Genomic DNA, 12,931 nt, shown 5'->3' on the forward strand with positions numbered 1-12,931 from the left:
TAAAAGCAGGTTTCACCTACTGCCACGAGGTAGAAAGAGAGAAGAGTTAGGGAATAATAAAAAATTTGGCAGCTTACACTTGCTCAGCTTGCTTGTGGATCTCATTGTCATTTCCTGTATTAAAACAAAAATAATAGTTCAAAAGGTTTGGTTTAAGCATTCTGAGAACATTTCTGCTGCACATCTTACATGGAATTTACCCAGTATTTTATGCTACTAAGGCAAACACAGGTTGTACTTCCAATTCTCCAATCATCCTGTCTTCAGTTGAGCCCAGAATATATATTGATTTATCTATATATTTATTATTTTATATTTATAGTTTTAGTTATAGTTATATATCATTTGTATATTATATATAAAATATAAATTAAATATATAATATATATAATATATCATGTCATATCATATCATATACATTATACAATATAATATACTGTATAATATATTATATGTTATATGCTATATATGTTATCTATTATATATTATATATTATATATTGTATATTGTATATTGTATATTACATATTGTATATTGTATAAGGTATATTACACACATATTTTATAAAATATATTTTTTTTTCAAGAAAGCCCTAAGAACTAACTTCATCCATGGACTTTTCCAGCCATTTAAAATACATAAGAAAATGGTTTTTAAAAATTTTACATGGCTTGTTTTTATTTAGGAATACAGCTACTGTAACTCATTACACTGAGGATAAAAGATGGAAGTGAAAGAATTTCCTTCATCCTAAAAATCCTCAGTTACTTGACAACTCCCAGTCTGAATTATGTATTTTGGAGACTGTTTTTTTTTATAAATCCATATGGAACATGGACTTAAATATTTGGTTAATGCTTTAAAAAGAGTCTGCACACTGAGATGTGACAGATTTTATGTTCAACACTCAGATATGACAGATTTTCCCCACAAAATCTGCTATGATTTCATGCACTGGCTACAGAATCCACCACTTAGAAGGGAAGCAAAGCCTTTAATTGCTACAAATTTTCATGGAATCAGAGGTAATAACTGCCTTGGTGTATTTCATGCACTTACCCAGGAAAGGAATGTGAGTGGCTCCAAAAAAATAGGTCCTTGAACAAGCCAGAGGTCCCTTTGGAGACACACACTGCACTACCTAGCAGGCAGTATTAATGAGATACAAAAAGCATCAGTAAAACAAATTGGTGCAATAATTAACAATTAACTACGTTCCCCTTAAGTCTTCTAAGCACTGACAGACTACAGAAGTTTACAACACAGAACTGGATTGTGAAAAAGCAACTTACGTTTTCAAAGGTCTATTTCACTTTTGACTTGACCTGAATGGTTGAAAGACTTTGGAAAGGAGATGAGCTCTGACTTGTGTTTTCAATTTCCTATGCCAACTGCTCTTTTCATGAAGAGGAAAGTGGGTCAGGTTCCCATAACTAGGCTGGTCTTATTTACTATTTTCATGACACCCTATTAAAACAGTATCACCTGTACCTGTAAATAAACCACCTTTTTAAGAACAGCATCAGAATCTGAGGACAACAGATGGAGCAAGTACATCACAATAACACAGTACTTGCATTTTCAAAGGTATCTTATTGTTAACAAGGGAAGGAAAGACACAATCAAAAGTGTTTTCACAGAAATAATGTTAAGAGCAGCAAATGGAGGATGAGATTTCACCAAGATGCAAAATCACTCTTTTCTCAGGCTCTGCACACATGTTTTGTGCCCCACGTCCATCCATCCCTGAGGCAGCTGCACATGAAATGCTGACAAATCATCAACTCATGGGCTCACTCATGCTCTCACATCCACCTGCTCAGGGCTCACAGCACTCCCAGAGCCCCTGGAGGCAGCAGGGAGCTCTCTCCACACTCTACCTCTCTCCTCCTTCGCTGCCAAGTTGCCTTCTGGAGCCACCCAGCCAGAGGATCCCAAATCCCTGGGGTGATGGACCTGAGCACATGTTTAACCACCCAGCTTTTACTGGGAAATGGAAACAAGTTAATCATCTTTAAAAATCCAGCTTTTACTGGGAAATTGAAACAAGTTAATCATCTTTAAAAATCCAGCTTTTACTTGGACATGGAAACAAGTTAATCACGTTTAACATCCTAGCTTTTAGTTAGAAAGGGAAACAAGTTAATCATCTTTAACAACCCAAATTTTACTGGGAAATGGAAACAAGTTAATCATCTTTAAAAATCCAGCTTTTACTGGGAAATTGAAACAAGTTAATCATCTTTAAAAATCCAGCTTTTACTTGGACATGGAAACAAGTTAATCACGTTTAACATCCTAGCTTTTAGTTAGGAAGGGAAACAAGTTAATCATCTTTAACAACTCAAATTTTACTGGGAAATGGAAACAAGTTAATCATCTTTAAAAATCCAGCTTTTACTGGGAAATTGAAACAAGTTAATCATCTTTAAAAATCCAGCTTTTACTTGGACATGGAAACAAGTTAATCACGTTTAACATCCTAGCTTTTAGTTAGGAAGGGAAACAAGTTAATCATCTTTAACAACTCAAATTTTACTGGGAAATGGAAACAAGTTAATCATCTTTAAAAATCCAGCTTTTACTTGGACATGGAAACAAGTTAACTATCTTTAACATCTCATATTTTACTTGGAAATAGAAACAAGTTAATCACGTTTAACATCCTAGCTTTTAGTTAGAAAGGGAAACAAGTTAATCATCTTTAACAACCCAAATTTTACTGGGAAATGGAAACAAGTTAATCACGTTTAACAACTCAACTTTCACTGGGAAGTGGAAACAAGTTAACCATGTTTAACAACCCAGCTTTCACTGGGAAATTTAAAAGTAAAAGCAAAAGTTTAACAAAACAAGTAAAAGCATGTTTAACAACCCAACTTTTACTGGGAAGTGGAAACAAGTTCATAATCTTTAACAACCCAGCTTTTACTGGGAAGTGGAAATAAGTTAATAACATTTAACATCCCAGCTTTTACTTAGAAAGGGAAACTAATTAATCATGTTTAACATCCCAGCTTTTACTTGGAAGTGGAAATAAGTTAAGCTTTGCAACTTCATCTGAGCAGTCCTGGAACGTTATGAAAGATTTTTCAGAGTTTTGTCAATAGTTGTTGAAGCACACAGTGGAATTTGAATATGTGGGGGTATTTCAGGTTTAGTCACAAAGGTGTTATCAGAAAATTTGTTTCTTTTTAAAGAAATGGCTAAATAAATGTGATTAAAATAGAAACTGTGTGTCACAGTTAAGTGTATCACAGAAGGTTTTCACTTTGTGGCCAGGACACAAAGAGCATTTCCCTTTCCCCCACCCACTTACAGCAAACTTGTCTTTTTCCAGAGTATAAATTATTTTAACTCATTCAGCAATCCCTGATTAAGAATCCAATATGGTTCCACTTGGAAAGAGCAAGAAAAATCACATTTTTTCCTTAACCTGATGAATTGCTAAGGTGCTTTATGTTAAGAAGAATTAGGCATTTAACTCATGAAAGCAAGCACAAAAAATATACAAAGAAAAAGAGAATATACTTCAAAATCTCAGATAACTTCTCCAAAGCCTTACCATGTGCTTGGCAGTGCTTCCACCAGGGCCAGTGTTTCGGACCAGATGCCCTTCAGAAGGAAAATTAAAGTTCCCAGTGTTCAAGTTTTCCTTTGTGGAGTGGCTGCCAAACAGGACAAAGGGCTGCCTGCTCGGGCTGAGGAGGACACAGGGAATCAACACCAAAATACTTGCAGGGAGTTTACAATAACAAATGAAATCAAAGCTTTCAACTGCTGAATTTCTCATTATAATAATTTTAAAAATTACTAAAGCTTCACAGTGAAAGGAGCAAGTTCAAAAGAAAAAATCTTCTTGCATTTATAAAATGTCTTTCAAATACAATGAACTTATCTCATGGTTGTTCCCAAATGCTCTTAGAATATTCTTTTATCTTAAACTGCCTTGAAAAGCTGCTTAGTTTAAAATTTACTATCTTGAAAAGCCCTGAAATGATTGTGTTGGAAACAAACAAAACTATTTTGGGTTTAGTTCTGGCTTTGGGCCCAAGACTCAGCTGGAGAGGTCAAAGATTTTCTTGTCTTTAATGCAAAGCAAACACCAGAGGATGCTGCCAGCAATAAAGGACATTAAACTCCACTGGTTTACTCCAAATAGAGGAGAATGTGCAGAGAGATTGAATTAGCTAAAAATCCTTGATTAGCTCACAACAGCAGAACATGGATTTTGCAACAGAACCTTCAGCTGAACAATTTTTGGTTAAAAGTCTCTCATAAAGTCACAGAATGGTTTGAGTTGGAAGGAACATTAAAAATCCACTCATTCCAACCTTCCACTATCCCAGGTTGTTCCAAGACCCATCTAAACTTTTCTAGTTTGGATCATAACTGATCATAATGCACAGAAATTCATGGTATAGGTAAAAATTCAGCATTAAACCCTGGGAAAATTCGGCTTATCCTTCCAGGACATGAAGGAATTTGCACAGGCTTTTTTCAGTATGAGATGTGATCTACTGAGGTGATATGGAAATAAAATATTGAGGTAGTAGTACACCAGATCACTACTGTAATTAGCGATAATAATGAGTAATAATAATAAATATTATATATATAACATATAATATATAATATATAACATATAACATATAATATATAACATATAATATATAACATATAACATATATAACATATATAACATATATAACATATATAACATATAAAACATATATAACATATATAACATATAATACATAGTATATAATATATATAATTATCATATATCATCATCATTAGTATATAGTATATAGTATATAGTATATTAATATAATAATAATGAGGAGTAATGAATAATAATAATAGTAATAATAATAGTAGTAGTAGTAGTAGTAGTAGTAATAATAATAATAATAATAATAATAACAGTAATAACCTGTTATCTGTTATATGGCTTGAGATCATGCCATGGCTGAAATAACTTCTGAAGGGCTGGGAAGAATTGAAAACAAAAATTATTAAGAAGTACATGGACAGAAGTGTGAAATATCCTCTCACTAATTAAACCTGAATTATCTTTCTCAGAGAAAACTCCTGAACCCTCAGAAAATGCTTCCAACCTCCACAAATAAACACAAACACCACTAAATCTCTTATTTCATTAAATCATTAAATAATTTAGGTTGAGAGGGACCTTAAAGCCCATTTAGCTCCAACCCTCTGCCACACCTTCTACCATCCCAGAGGAAGCAACAAAATGCTTCAGAAAAGCATCAAAATGTTCAAAAAAGCATCAAAAGGCTTCAAAATGTATCAAAAAAGCAACAAAATGTGTCCACAAAAAGCAACAGCCACCCCCAGAAATGCTGTGCTGTTTTCTCCCATGCTCTGTGTCACCCCCTCAGTTTTGAGGTTTGAGATGTACAAATTCAACTTGTTAAGCCCTGCACAAACCAGATTCCACCCAAAGCAAGTTAAATCTACCTACAAATATCTCCTGTGCAGGTAGAAATTGAATTATCAGTGAGCAAACATTTGACTGAATTAGCCCTGCAGTCCTAAGCCATCATACCATGGATTTTTCAGGTGGGTGGTGACTTTAAAAAATTCAAATTATGTGGTTTTAACCCTCAAACATGAAAAGTGAGATGGGATAGGGAAAAAAAAAAACAAATTCATGCTGAATAATTATTCTTTCTGCATGGATACTGGAGGACTGCTGAAGCAGACTTACCTCGCCAGCCTGAGATTCTGAGAGTTCCAGAATGAAGGGAATTTCAGTGTCAAAATTAGCAAAAAAGCTGGTCCACTGGTGTTCAAAAATCTTCAGATCCTACAAGGAAAATACTTGACATTACTTCAAGAGAAATGAAGGCAAAGGTGGAATATTTCACTGGAATACAGACTGCCCAATGAAACAATAAGCTCAAGAAAATAAATATATTTTAGAAGATAAGGACATTCTGCTGGATTTTAGGGTGTCTTTATGTGGGTGTGTTATTATTTACGTTTATTGTTTTCAGAAAATTTAAGTCAATTTAGCAACAACTTTTAGGTTGAAAATATCAAATTATAATAAATAGGTCTGCTCAGAGTGTAGGACAAGTCTCAAACATTAATCTCACTTCCACACAGAGAGGGGAAGTGAAATATCAGAGAGTGACTACTTAAACTGAAAGCCTTGTAAAAATTCTATGATATTTTAATTTCCATTACAGCAGTTGATTGAGCAACCAAAACGCTGTGAACTACCAATATTTTATTAATGAAGGATAATTACTGCTGAATTTTGTGAATATTAAATTGCTATCAAGCTAGAAACAGATTAAAAATTAATATATACCAAGAATTACAAAATTATATATACTATGAAAGCATAAATACTAATTTAATAAATTATAAATATGAAGAATAATATAAATAAATTTTAATAATTATAGTAATTATAATAAATTATAATAAATCTAAATTTTAATATAAATAAATTATAAATATAAATTACAATTACAAATACTAATATTTATACAATACTTTCTCCTCTAGCATTGAGATCAGAGCCTGGCACTAATGTGAGAATCCCTTCCCTCTGTTTGTATTTCCCAAAGCACCAGAGCAGCCACTGAGTGTCACTGTTCCCCACTTAAAGGAGCTACAAAACATTTGAAAAATGCTTTTTTTTTCTCCTGGAAGAACGGTTGTGTGTTAAAGGGGATTTTTTTTAACCCTTAACACATAAAAGCACAGCAACTTTATATATTTTGTATATGGTTTAATGACATGAAGGAAAATTTTTAGAAGGTTTTCAGACAATAAATTCAAGGAAAGCAAGACAAGTTATTTTAGTGTTTTGCAGAGTTTGTGGTAGATTTAAGGAATAAATCAAGCAACAGCAGGCAGAGCCAAATTAAGCCCATAAATTTAATTAAAACCAAACAAAACCAAACTTTTACACTGTGGTTACACCAAGCAGCAGCTGAGGCAAATATTTCACCTGCATTACCTCAAAAAGCAAATCCTCCAGGGACACAGGATCCATTTTGCTGTAGGTTTTCCATAAATCAGCACTGACATCCATTAACTGAAAGAGATTTTAAACACATTTCTGTGAAAAGCACCACAAAGAAGGCCACAGATTGGGGTTTAAGAAGAGACAGAATTGGGGAACACTGCCCTGTCTAACAGTGCTCCTTAACTCTGATTTCACAGATATTTCCACTCTGATTTCACAAACATTTCCACTCTGTTACAAAAAACCTGACCAGTGAGGGTCTGAACTCTGCACAAAGCTTTCTCTGCATCCTCCAAACAAATCATTTCACAATATTTTTCAATTTAATAGCAAAGAACTGCATGAGCTGGTGCAGGCAAAAGGGCAAGATGAGTTTTCTGAGTTCAGACAGCCACCAGCCAATTCCAGGTTTAGTCATCCTGAACATCAGCCAAAACTTGCTCCAAGCTGATGTAAATTTAGGCTAAGACAGTTTAACTTTGCAATACTAAATTTAGGCTAAGACAGCTTAACTTTGCAATACTTTCTTCCAAGTAGCAGGATGATGCTTGTGGAGAATAATATTTAAAAATATATTCTTAAGGGACAGTGGTGTCTGAATAATTCTGCATTTACAGAGTTCCCCATCACCCACTTAGTTCCAGCAACATTGGCTGGAATTTTCTTTAACCAGTCTTCTTTACAGTTTTTCCAGGTATTCATGCAATAATGATTTCCCCTTCCATTCCATTCCTATAAATACAGGAAATTTTCTAAATTACAGATGATGCATGTGGAGAAAAATATTTAAAATTATATTCTTAAACGGACACTTGTATCTGAATGATCCTGCATTTGCAAAATGCAGAATCACCCACTCAGTTAAAAATGCAGCACTGGCTGGAATTTTATTAATCAGTTTTCTTTACAGTTATTCCAGGTACTCATGCAATAATGATTTCCCAGACCTCACTTCCATTCCATTCCTATAAATACAGGAAATTTTCTAAATTACAGATTATGCACGTGAGAGATGCATATGGAGAACAATATTTAAAAATATATTCTTAAGGGACATTTGTATCTGAATAATTCTGCATTTATTCCCCATCACCCACCCAGTTAAAAATGCAACACTGGCTGGAATTTTCTTAACCAGTTTTCTTTACAGTTATTCCAGGTACTCATGCAATAATGATTTCCCAGACTTCACTTCCATTCCATTCTTACAAATACAAGAAATTTTCTAAACTACAGCATCATGAGCAACTCTGATTTCTCCAATAAAAGAGGAACTGCCTTTAAATGCTGAGAAAAAATCCTGAATTATCATCCTGCAACTGTATTCCAATCTTAGAGAACACACAGAAGAGGAAAAATCTCAGAGGGAAAGCCTGAGCTAAAAATGCACCAAAACCTCCCCTTTTAATAATGGTAGAATAATTAATTTCTAGATGATTTACAGTGATCCCAAATGCACTTCCAGCCTGGTTTCCTCCCCCCTCAGTGACACAGAACCACACAAATATGTACAAAGTTAAGAATGTCACTTCCCATTTGAAATCCCCTCATGATTTCAAGGAGGAAGCAAACAAGAACTCCAGCTGGAGCTGCCTGGACTGCCAGAGCCAACATGATTGCTCTCAAAAAAGGAGTCCAGGAATTTTCCCTGCTCCTTTTGAAGCATTCCAGGAGTGCTTGGGGACAGGATCAGCTCCTTGGATCACACAGAAGAGGTTCTGTCTGTGCCACCCTGTCTGAACATTTTTTTCAGAGCCTCTACAGATTTGTGAAATGAACTGGGATAATTAAAGGACATTTAAAGATCCAAACAGCTCCTGAACTGCCTGTGAAATTTTCATTAACTCATTTTATGCATCAGGAAGGGTGATTGATTGCCCTCCCCAAAGATCTCAGCTGTTTGCACTCTGTGTTTAAGTCTTTGGGCAGGTTCACACCACAAGGTGTTACAGTACCAGTGATGGAATGAAATAAAACCTGAAAAAAACCCTGAAGAAAGCTTAAAATTTTCCACCCAGTGGAAAGAGTGCTCAGAAAGGCACAGGAACTCACAGAGAATATTTCTGAGCAAGCATGTACAATTATAGATATGATGAGACTTTAAAAATGGAACTATTCATTCTCTGGAGGTTTTCCAGCTATCAGGAGTCAGACAAAAGCCCACTGTGGCTGTAAAAAAGGAGGAGTGATAAGAAAATGGGACATCTGCATTGCTGTGGCAGAGATTCAAAAAATGAAAGCAAAGAAGCCTTAAACAAGCACAGAAATGCAAAGCTGTCATCTGAAAATGCTGTTCAGAGCATAATTAATGAATGGGCAAATCCGTGACATAAATTGCTCAGAGTTAAATCATTATTAAATATAGGAGCAATTAAATCCTGATTGTTGCCCTATTGAGCAGGGTATGATGACCCAGGAATATAAAATGTCAGGGAGAGAAGGGGGTGCATCTCTTCACTCAAAACCAGGGACCCAAGAATAGTCTTTTCTTATTTTCTGAGCTCATCTCAAGGTGTTTGTCACTAACCAGCTCCTCCTGCTCTGCTCTTGAAGATCTAGAACTCATCTAAAAAATAAGGGGTAAAAAAAAATCCATATAGGGGTAAAAAAATTGGTTATTGGTAGAGGTGGCTCTAGAAGGAAGGGAAAGGAAAGGAAAATGAAAGAGGAAAAGGAAAAAGGAGAAGGGAAATGAAAGGGGAAAAGGAAAAAGGAGAAGGGAAAGGAAAGGGGAAAAGGAAAAAGGAGAAGGGAAAGGAAAAGGGAACAGGGAGAAGGGAAGGGGAAAGAGAAAGGGGAAAGGGGAAAGGGGAAAGGGAAAGGGAAAGGGAAAGGGAAAGGGAAAGGGAAAGGGAAAGGGAAAGGGAAAGGGAAAGGGAAAGGGAAAGGGAAAGGGAAAGGGAACAGGGAGAAGGAAAGGGGAAGGGGAAAGAGAAAGGGGAAAGGGAAAGGGGAAAGGGAAAGGGGAAAGGGAAAGGGGAAAGGGAAAGGGGAAAGGGAAAGGGGAAAGGGAAAGGGGAAAGGGAAAGGGAATAGGGGAAAGGGGAAAGGGGAAAGGGAAAGGGAAAGGGAAAGGGAAAGGGAAAGGGAAAGGGAAAGGGAAAGGGAAAGGGAAAGGGAAAGGGAAAGGGGAAAGGGGAAAGGGGAAAGGGAAAGGGGAAAAGGAAAAAGGAAGGGAAAAGGGAAAGAGGAAAGGGAAAAGGCAAGGGAAAAAGGCAAGTTAAAAAGGTAAGAGAAAAGGAAAGCAAAAAAAAGGAAAGCAAAAAAAAAAGGAAAGCAAAAAGGAGTTCTAAATCCCAGCAGAGGCCTGGGGAGAATGTTCAAATAATGGTTTATCCAGGAAAAGTGCTGTGTAACCCAGAACAGAATTCCAGCCACACCACAGGCTCTCCATCCTGCCAGTTTTACAAGATCCCAAAAACCTCCATCCAATTTAGCAGCTCGCTTGAGCAGTGAGTCAGGACTAGATCATCCCCAAAAGTGCTCTGCAAACAAAACAATCTCATGAGTAAGCTGTGCCTCAGGAAGGAGGTGACCAAGGGAAGGACTCACTTCATATTTCATGGTGAAGAATCCGTCGCCCCCGATCCCCTCGAGCGCGAAGGCCTGCACGATCGGCCACTTCTCCACGATGAACATGTCAAATATCTGCAGGTGGCCTGCAAAGCAAGCACAGCAAGATTCCCTCACAAATCCTGGCATTTCAGCTCTCCCTGAGCCCTTAGGATTCACAGATTCAGTTGTAGAAAAATCACATTTTTGTACGAGCAAAAATTTTGAAGTGAAAAATATTTTTTGTGCAGACGGCAATTTTAGAAGCTCCTCTACACCTTAAATTTTTCTCTTTTTTTCAGGATATTCCACATCTCTTGGCAAATTTCATTACAAGCTGATTAACAATTAAAATTCAAGATAACAAAGAGGGAGCTTTGCTTACTCCAGTTCATCAAATGCTGGGTCTTAAGGAAATACTGAAACACAACATCACAGAATCCCAGAATGGTTTGGATGGGAAAGGTCCTTAAAATTCATCCCATTTTCCCCCTGCCATGGGCAGGGACACTTTCCACTGTCCCAGGGTGCTCCAAGCCCTATTCAACCTGGCCTGGGACAACTCCAGGGATCCAGTGGCAGCCACAGCTTCTCTGGGCACCCTGTGCCAGGGTCTCCCCACCCTCACCAGGGAGGAATTTCTTCCATCATCCCCATTTAATCAAAATTTTAAGTTGAGTGAGATTAAAAATTCCTCCTGGCACTTGCATTAATGACTTTTCAGGCAGTCAGAGCATATCAGCTTTCCCTAAGGGAAGCAATAAAGAATTAGGAATAAAAAAAGAATGCAAGATTACAGTGCTGAGGCTCAAGGCTGGCTCCAGATCCCAACAGGAAGCTGTGCAGGGCAGTTTTTTTCAATTCTAAAAAAGGAAACTTGCAAAAAGAAATGTTTATTCTCCCCTTCCATAAAGAAGGATTTATGTGGAGCTCCCATGGGAACAGAGAAGTTCTGTAGCAGCTCAAGACACTGCTCTGAATGCAAATCATTCCTCTGCCTCACACTGGGGGAATTCACTCCCCAAATGAACTCTGAGGGCTTCCAGCTCTCAGAAAGAAATTCAACTCTTCAGGGTAAAGATGCTAAAAGGAAACTAAAGACTTACTAATCCTTATTTGTCTCCTAAAGCAAGGAAATCTTCATTCCCTGAAGCTGCAGGGTGCAAAAACACTTCCACACTCTGTGTTGGAACTCTAGATGCTGAGAATTTTAAACTTTCTGTTTTGAAAAGCACAGACCAAAAGAGAATCCTATATTTAACCTAAGGCTGTAGAGAAGGCTTCCAAAATTGATTCACAGCACTAAGATTACAAGTGTGTAATTTGAATAAGAGTGATATCACAAAGTAGAAAGCATAAAGTTTAAAGTTTAAAATATAATAATATATATGAAGTGTGTAATTACAAGTGTGTAATTTGTAATTACAAGTGTGTAATTTGAATAACAGTAATATCACAAAGTAGAAAACTTAAAGTTTTAAAATATAATAATATATATAAAGCTATATAAGAAGTTTTAAAGTTGTTCTTCCTCACCTTCTTCTTCATGAGTTTAAGTAGTATTTTGAAATTATACAAAAAAGTCCACATTGCAGGACACAAAAGATTAGCTATTGGGTTAAAAATATAAATTATTTAAATATCATTTCTTAATTAGATAGTTTAACCTTGAAACATCTTGTAAAGAGAGAGAGTTAGCCTTTTATACCTTATTAGTAAAATATTACAGAACTCACTACTTATGAAACTGTAACTTAAATTTTTTTTTAAAAATCTAAGTTTGAATGTGAAATACCATCTCAAGTACCCTCAATCTCAACCTTAACAAAAAACAAACGCCAAAAAAACAAAAAATAGACCAAAAAAACCCCAAAAACCAACAATTCTGAGCATCACCCACCCTACCTTGGCAGCTGTAGGGGATCCCAATGCGGCTGCAATCCCTGACCATGTCCACAAAGCTGGAAATCTTGAATTCCTCTGCAGCTTCTTCATCTTCATACTGAAAAAAGCCATTTCAAATCAAATTGGATTAGGCATGCTCTGATTTGATTGGTAGGAAAGAGAAGATGCAGCATTCAAAGCATTAAAATATCACCTACAGCCTCCTGAAGCTCAAGCATCTCTTTCTGAATTTTGGAAATCCTATCATGGCAGGGATGGACTCAAGCCAATGGAAAATTGAAAAAAAAAAATCAAACTTCAAAGCAAGGTTTTTAATCATGACATATGAAGGCATAATTATAGAGTTTATTTCCAGCTTTCAGTCAAGTCTTTCAACATCCAGATTTGAAAGATAAAAGTAGTTGTGAGGATACCAACTGATGTGCCACAAAAACATGCCACTGAGGGGAAAAAATGAAAATAAGA

At 36.1% G+C, this 12,931-nt stretch overlaps 1 protein-coding gene across 1 annotated transcript in view; it reads right to left on the reverse strand.

Annotated features, from left to right (window-relative positions):
- Positions 1-12,931, reverse strand: part of DNAAF9 (dynein axonemal assembly factor 9) — a 75,618-nt gene that overhangs the window by 40,829 nt on the left and 21,858 nt on the right. Inside the window, exons 5-12 of the mRNA XM_059470138.1 lie at positions 12,467-12,563; positions 10,562-10,668; positions 7,001-7,078; positions 5,735-5,833; positions 4,937-4,992; positions 3,566-3,701; positions 1,060-1,141; positions 78-114 (exon numbers count right to left, since the gene is read on the reverse strand). Coding sequence (XP_059326121.1) covers positions 78-114; positions 1,060-1,141; positions 3,566-3,701; positions 4,937-4,992; positions 5,735-5,833; positions 7,001-7,078; positions 10,562-10,668; positions 12,467-12,563 — 692 coding nt within the window. The remainder of the gene's footprint in view (positions 1-77; positions 115-1,059; positions 1,142-3,565; positions 3,702-4,936; positions 4,993-5,734; positions 5,834-7,000; positions 7,079-10,561; positions 10,669-12,466; positions 12,564-12,931) is intronic.

Source organism: Ammospiza nelsoni, chromosome 4 (genome assembly GCF_027579445.1).
Source record: "Ammospiza nelsoni isolate bAmmNel1 chromosome 4, bAmmNel1.pri, whole genome shotgun sequence".
Lineage (NCBI taxonomy): Eukaryota > Metazoa > Chordata > Aves > Passeriformes > Passerellidae > Ammospiza > Ammospiza nelsoni.